The following is a 6936-nucleotide window of genomic DNA, read 5'->3' as shown; positions in this document are numbered from 1 at the left end:
TAAAATAAGTCTCTTGGAACAACAACGTAGACCTCTTGTTAATTCTGCTAATTGACTGAGATGGGCTTGAGTGAGGAATCAAGTTTATTTTCCCAGAAGCCCAGTGCCCTGCTGGGAAGGCTGGTTCCCAAGTGGACCATATCTGTCTGGCTGTCTGAGTACCTGGGAGGGAAGGCCCAGCGTGTCACACTGCAGGCTGGAACACCAGCAAGTGGGAAAGGGAGTAAAGGGCTTGTTGGCGAAAAGGGACAATTGGGAGCAAAGGGGTGGGGGCAGGAGATGCCCCCTTTTCAGCTCAGTCCTCTGAGACTTCTCGCTGAGGATGAGGTTCCTAGACACTTGTGATCAGTCTTTCCCTGGAAAAGGGATACAGCCCCATGGAAGAGGATGGCTCTTCCCTGCCACAGAAAACGGGAGGGGGGAATTGGAGACAGAAGCCAGCCGACACCGGCCCCTGGGCATCCCTGTCTAGTTGCTGGGAGGCTCACTTGGATGGCTCTAGAGCCGCAATTTTCAACTGGTGTGTTGCAAGAATTTTAAAAATAGGCAGTGCTGGACTAAACCTCTTTTCCCTTAGATTGTCAAATTTTAAAAAAATGACAACAGCTGACACAATAGCCAGCTCTGTGTTGATTCATTGTGAATGACTCAAAATGATACCTTTTTTTTTTGGTCAGATCCGCAAACATATTTCCTGGCCCTAACTGGTGTTGCATAGTGGATTGAGTGCCAACCTGCAAACCAAAGGGTCACTGGTTTGGTTCCCAGCCAGAGCACATGCCTGGGTTGCAGGTCAGGTCCCCAGTTGGGGTGTGCGAGAGGCAACCAATTGACATTTGTCTTGCACATTCATCAGTATTTCCCTTTTTCTCCCTCTAAAAAGTAGATTAAAATTTTTTCCTGGTGTTTTGCAGATTTTTAGTAATTAATGTATGTGTGTGTGTGTTATGAGCTGCTTGAGAGGTGCCCCACTCCTGCTCCGGTGGGGAGTTGGTGGGAGGCCGAGTGCTCCAGGAGTGTGGGCCGAGACAGGCCTAGAACCTAGAGTCCCTTGGCCATATGAAAGCCAGCACTGGGGCGTGGCTGTCGCTGGTTCTTGGAGTGTTGGCAGCCCTTGGCTATTGATACCCTAGAGCAGTGACTTCACATTCGGGGCTCATTGCCATTGGGCAGGTGGTGGAGTCGGGATCAAAAAGTCACTGGGCTGCGCGTAGCTGCTGCTTCCCGTCCTGCCCAGGCTGTTTGCACAATGCACGTAGTGAGAACCTGTCTCCTTCACCTCCTTAGAGAGTCGGGGTGAGCCCTGACCACCCCCAGCAGGCTCCCGCTTGGGCTCCCTCTGCTGGTCTTTCTCTGGAATCCAGAAACTAGCAGCCAGTAGTCCTAGCCGGGCTTGGTCCTTTCTCAGCCCTGACTCCTTCTGTACTGCTTTTTGTACTGGGTGAGGACCCAGCTCTTCAGGGCCTCCCCACTCCTGCCAATTGCTCCCATCCCAGTGAGCAGGGAGAGGCGGTGTCCCATGGGCTTGGAAGAGGTCCCCAGGCAGTCGCACCCAGGTCACAAGCCACTTTCACCCTCCCAGCTCTTCCTACCACTATGGAGAACCCAGCACAGAAACAGGAGCCCCTGCTCTTCCAGGTAGGTTTTGGGCCTACCCTCCTTTGTGAGTGCAACCTGGGGAGGCTTCTACTGTGTCCACACAGCCCTGTTACACAGCCAGTGGTGATCACGCACCAGGGTGCTGGGACTCCGCCAGAATGACCCACGACCCCTCATTGAGAACCCCATGGGAGGCAGTCATTGGGTCAGAGCTGAGCACAGACTTGGACCATGCATGTGGGAAGGACTCCCCTGGGATTTCCCATCTTGCCTCTTTGGATCCCAGGTTCTCTGCACCTGTACAGCCATGGGTGGTGGCACTAGTGAAACTGGTCTGGTGACGGCTGAGGGTTGACCTAGAGCAGGAACAGGCATGTCCTGTGTCCCCGAGGGGCACTGGGTGCTCCTGGGAGCAGGGTGACTAGGAGGGCAAAGTACAAGGCCAAATGAGGCGGCTAGCAATGGGCTCCACAGAGGCATGGGGGTCAGGGTCATTTTTTTTTGTGCTTTCCTGTGTCCTACCTGCCACCATGAAGTGGGAGCACACTGGGAAGCAACATGGAGGGAACCGGGCAGTGTGTAGAAGGACTACGCCCCAGATAGCTGCCAGGTGTATCAGCTTCAACCCCATCAGTTAAAATGGGGGCACTCACAATGTACCATAGGCAAAACACTTCTGCGCATCAGTGCGTGGCTTTTGCCCTGGGCTCCAGACATAGGAGCCACTCTGCAGGCCAGGCGCAGCGTTGTCTACATGTGCTGCTGACTGCTGAGTCTCCAGAAAGTTAGGCAGTTGCACTCTCACTGGTAGGCAGCCAGAGGGCCCTACCCTAGGCAGGCCAGAGGGGCCAGGGCATGGCAGTCCTCTGCAAGAAGACGGCATGTGCTGGCGGAGAGGGCAACTCTGTCCCACTCCTGCCAATGCAGGCAACCACGAGAGGGGTGGACAAGGGACACTGGGGGCCCCAGGCAGAGAAGGCTCCGCTGCGGGCTGAGGAAGGAGACCCTGCAACAGCAAAGAGCAAAGCAAACCCATGAGACAGGAGTTTCAGGCCCATCTGCACTCAGTGCTGTAGTGTCTGGGGTGGACCAGGAGATGCTGGCTGCCCAGCTCTGACTTGTGTGGAAGGCAAGGTGTGGCAACATAAATGAGGAGCCATGTAACTTTATTGAAAGAAACAAGGACTGAGGGCACTGCCCTCAGGCCTGGATGTGGCTCTTGGCGTTGAAGGCCAGGTAGTAGATCACTAGGCCAATGACTGCGGCCAACACCTCGGTGGAAACCCAGGGCCCGTTCCAGGTGCCCTGCAAGAAAGGAGACCAAAGCATGCTCAGGGGACGGATGGGCAAGAGGCCCAGCCAGCCCTGGTTACCCTCCTTCTGGGGCATAAAGACTCACTGGCCAACTATGGCCCAGCCCCCAGCCCCTAAAAAAGGATGAGGCTTGCTGTGTGCTTGCTGTTTCTCAAGACCAGGTCAGCCTCTTCAGCTCACTCACCCGATGGTCCACACTGACTGTGAACAGGGGTGGGATGATGGAAATGTCCTCGTTATTTCTCTGAGCCTGTAAGGGAGGTGCTGGAGTTAGGGGTGCTGTTGAGTGGGGTGGGGTAGGAGGCAGGAACACTGGCTTGAGTCAGGGGAGGAGAGAAATGGGTAAGGGAGAAACAGAAGGTACAAGCAGCGGGGGGGGGGGGGGGAGGCAGAGAGGGGGCTGGTGGATAGGAAGGCATCTGCTCAGCCTTCCTGCCCCTGTAAGCAAGGTGCCAGGTGGCCCAGAGCTGCAGGAGGAGGGGGCTGTAGCGTAGGGGGTGGCTGTGGCAGGAGAGTGTGCCCTCCCTCCTGCAGGCCTGGAAAGGGCTCCAGGTGATACTCACCTTCCTCAGGAGGCTGTAGGACTCCTCGTCGAAGAATCTGACCTCATAGGTGCCTGCGTGGGCACTCTTATGGTCTAGGCTCCAGGACACCTGGGTTGGGTGTTTGGTACAGGGTGGGCACAATGGACACACCAGGGCTTCCCTGCCAGTGCTAACAGCCCTGCCCCTGCTTAACCAGGCCACCTCCAGGGTTCCAAGTCATACCGGGGGGCAATGGTCTCCCCCCCCAAATGACAACCAAAGCATCCCTTACCTGATAGCGCCCCACGTCCTGGCCCCGGGTGACGGGAAATTGTTTTCCACTGACATCAGCATAAAGAGCCATGTTCTGGGGGAGGGGACAAGGGGGGGAGTCATGCTCCCTTATCTGGCTATTGGCAGAGTCCCCACGGCGCTGCCCACAGCAGCACCTGTGGCCTGTACGCAGGGAAGGTGGGCATATTTGGGGACTGCAGTGTCTGGCAGGGATACCATGAGAATCACAGAGGTAGGCCTGGCACAACCCTGAGTCTTACCAGGAAAGCCTACAACCACAGATGTTGTCACTACCTGTTTCCTCAAAGAGGGGGGTGGGGCCACACTTTCCTATGACCTGGCCTCCCTAAAGCACAGCAAACCCGTTAACTGAACAAGGTGGGATGACTGAAGTGTCATTATTTCTGAGCCTGTAAGAGGGTGCTGGGGCCAAGGGGCACCCAATGAGCTGCTCAGAAGTATTGTACCCAAAAGACCCAACCTCCTTCTTTGGACTTTTGGGTTGCAGGTTAAGACCAGGGGCCTAGGCCAGGCCTCCTCAGTCTTAAAATTACAAAATGCCCACATGGACATAGACCTTGGCAAAGAGCAACCAGAAAAGGGATGAAGGAGCCTGGGGACTGACCGACCCCCTGGCTGTTTCTGACTTTTGCGTACATGCTTTCAAGACACAGCAAAGTGTCTACCTACATTACTGCACCTAGACGAAGCAGACCAGGTAGTTTAGGAGAATGTTCTTTAAGCACCTGCTGGAATCTGATCTTGGGAGTGCCCTGATCCTTCCTACACCTGTGAACCAAAATCCATACAGGTCACTGAGTCTGACTTCATCAACTGCCAGCTGAATAGCTGATGCTCAAGGTCCCAGGTTCACTACCCGCCTCTTACCCCAGCGCCTTCCTGGCTGGACACCCACTGCCTCACCTGGACCCTGTTCTTGCATGTCAGGGAAATCTCCACGATGAAGACAGTCTCAGTGGAAATGACGGCGTCAGAGGTTGTATAGTAGGAAGGGGTGATCTGGGGCTCCACGCAGGCCTCTGCTGTGGGGAGGAGTCAGAGAGATGCCTGGGTAAAGCCTAGCTTGTGCATGCCGGGCCAGGGGGCAGAAGGGACCACCCTGACCCCAATTCCCATACTTCATCGGCTGAGGACACATGGGGCCCTTTGGATGCTGCCAGGTAGGATGTGGGAGACATGTATAAATGATCAGTCAGAAGTGCAGTGGCAAGGAGGGGTGGGCAATGGGAAGACTTTGTTCAGGTAGAACCTCAATGCAAGGATGAAAATGCAAGGATGAAAGAAGAGGTGAGTCTGTGTGTGGGTGGCTGCATGGATTCACTGCACAACTCACATCTGTCCCTGGACCTACAGGCAGGGAAACCATGTGATGGTTTGGGGCTGCAGCTTGCCCTGGTCTGGAGCACCCCAGAAGCCCAGGGGGCTAAGCTGACCTCAATTCAGAGCTATGAACAGCCCTAAAGTTTACTGAAGGCATCCTCCACAGACACCGAACGTGGTGCTAAGCAAGCATGTGGGCTTTCAAGATGAAGGGAAGGGTCTCCGGCCCTAGCCACAACTGTCAGAAGGCTAGCACTAGCCCCAGTGTTTCCCAAGGGAAGGGAATGGGAGAAGTTCTGGATCCAGATGCAAAACTTGTCTCCTTGAACAGGGCTGCCCTGAGAAAGAATGCTGCCTTAGCCATCTCTGCACTGCTGGAGGCTACAGAGAAAGAAGGGTGCCACCTAAGTGACGAGGGCACCAAGTAAATGCTACCAATAGTAAAGTTCTCAGCCAACTGCTCTCTGAATGTGATGTCCAGCAGCACCATGCCTTAGGCTGGGGCAATCAGAAGTTTGGGGTTTGGACATCTGGAAGATGCCTGGTAACACTGGTGGGGCTGGTTCCCAGGAGCCACATTCTGCAGATCCTTCTGTGTGCCCTGTTAAGCTTGGCCTTTTTCCTGTGGACACTGTGGAAGCACCAGAGGGTAATACAGCCAGGTTTGTCCTTTCCAGACATCACTGGCTACAGCATAGGGAATTCCTGAGGGATAAGGCAGAAGGGTACAGGCAGCAGGCCATTCAGGCTGGTGAAAAACTCCAGACGCCAAGGATGCTGGCCTGAAGTAGGACGTAAAGTGAATGCATAGAAGGTGCCCCTTCCCCAGTCCAGCCCCCAGACAGCTTTGGCTCTTGCAAGGATGTCCTTCTCAACACACTTCTGGACTCCAGACTGAGTTCAATCCTGCCACTAGGTGTTAAGAATCTCCCAAGAATGTCAACTGATCTGACTGGGGTAGCTCAGCTCTGCGGAAAAGCCCTTTAAGGTTACCTCAGGGCCTTGAGTCAAAAGTCAACAGTCTGGCCTGACACTCAAGGCTCCCGCTTACCTTAACCTCTTCAGCTCCGATCTAACTTGCTCATGCTCATGGCCATTCTGCCTGGGCGGTACCTGCTCCCTCTTCACTTAAAGCTCCCTTCTCAAGAAGGCCTGGCCCCACCGCACTTGGTCAGGTGGCTCCTCTCCACCAGCCCAGATTCTCACCCCATCACCCTGCGCTGTAGAGCTCTGCTCCTGTACGACCCTCTTCCAAGACCAGGAGCTCCGGGAGAGGGAGCAGGGACGTGTGTCACTTTCTCTGCTGGAGACGGGGGCTGGGTGCACGGGAGAGGCTCTGAAACTCTTCCTCGAAGACGAGGCGGGGAGAAAGACTTGGCTGTTTCTTCCTGCAGCCTGGCTGCTGGGTAAAGGTGTGTGGTGCAAGAGCGCGTGGTGGCCTTGGCCGTAGCGCCCCGAGGCCACCTGCCTCTCAGAGGAAAAAGGCCCAGAACCCCGTTTAGCCCGCATCCCTCCTACCCGCCACGCACCACCAGTGGTGGGAGAGAAGCTCGATAGAAACGAGCTCCTGCCATGCCGCTACCTGAGCAGCAGGAGAGGCCCGACATCAGGAGTAGCGCCAGGGCGCCGAGAGATGCCAGCGCCACCATCGCTTCTTCTATGCCGAGGTAAAAAGGGAGCGACCCCACTGAGCACGAGGGGCAGATAAGGAAGCGCGACGCGTCAGAGAACGCAGCAGCCAATCAGACGCCGACAGGCCGGGCGGGCCTGTGACGTCGCTAGCGGCACTGACGTGTCCTCTCACCGGCCCAGCGGCCCAGCTGGGCGCCCCCAAGATGGCGGCGGCGACTCCGCTCCCGGCGCC

The 6936-nt window shown here is 55.8% G+C and overlaps 1 protein-coding gene across 2 annotated transcripts; it reads right to left on the bottom strand.

Annotated features, from left to right (window-relative positions):
- Positions 1 to 2748: 2748 nt before the first annotated feature.
- On the bottom strand, positions 2749 to 6902 carry SSR4 (signal sequence receptor subunit 4). Of its 2 annotated transcripts, none has more exons than XM_037056921.1 (6): positions 6655 to 6902; positions 4656 to 4771; positions 3730 to 3804; positions 3477 to 3566; positions 3098 to 3163; positions 2749 to 2904 (listed from the first exon to the last, which is right to left on the bottom strand). In XM_037056921.1, exons 1-6 carry the CDS (start codon positions 6719 to 6721, stop codon positions 2800 to 2802), a joined length of 519 nt encoding a protein of 172 aa, XP_036912816.1. In that variant the 5' UTR covers positions 6722 to 6902; the 3' UTR covers positions 2749 to 2799. The 2 variants fall into 2 exon arrangements, with proteins under 2 accessions (XP_036912816.1, XP_036912815.1); XM_037056920.1 differs by having other exon boundaries at positions 4656 to 4774; positions 6655 to 6890.
- Between the last annotated feature and the right edge of the window lie 34 nt (positions 6903 to 6936).

The sequence above is a fragment of the Sturnira hondurensis genome, unplaced genomic scaffold, assembly GCF_014824575.4.
Source record: "Sturnira hondurensis isolate 20B ecotype Veracruz unplaced genomic scaffold, ASM1482457v3 Scaffold0009229, whole genome shotgun sequence".
Taxonomy (NCBI): Eukaryota; Metazoa; Chordata; class Mammalia; order Chiroptera; family Phyllostomidae; genus Sturnira; species Sturnira hondurensis.
This window is presented reverse-complemented; position numbering and strand designations above follow the sequence as displayed.

Coding starts and splice junctions, on each gene's coding strand:
- SSR4 (XM_037056920.1), bottom strand. CDS start 6,721: ATGGTGGCGCTGGCATCTCTCGGCGCCCTGGCGCTACTCCTGATGTCG. Junction 3,805..4,655: donor CATGCAAGAACAGGGTCCAG/GTGAGGCAGTGG, acceptor CCCCTCCCCCAG/AACATGGCTCTTTATGCTGA. Junction 3,164..3,476: donor CCTACAGCCTCCTGAGGAAG/GTGAGTATCACC, acceptor CCTCCCTTACAG/GCTCAGAGAAATAACGAGGA.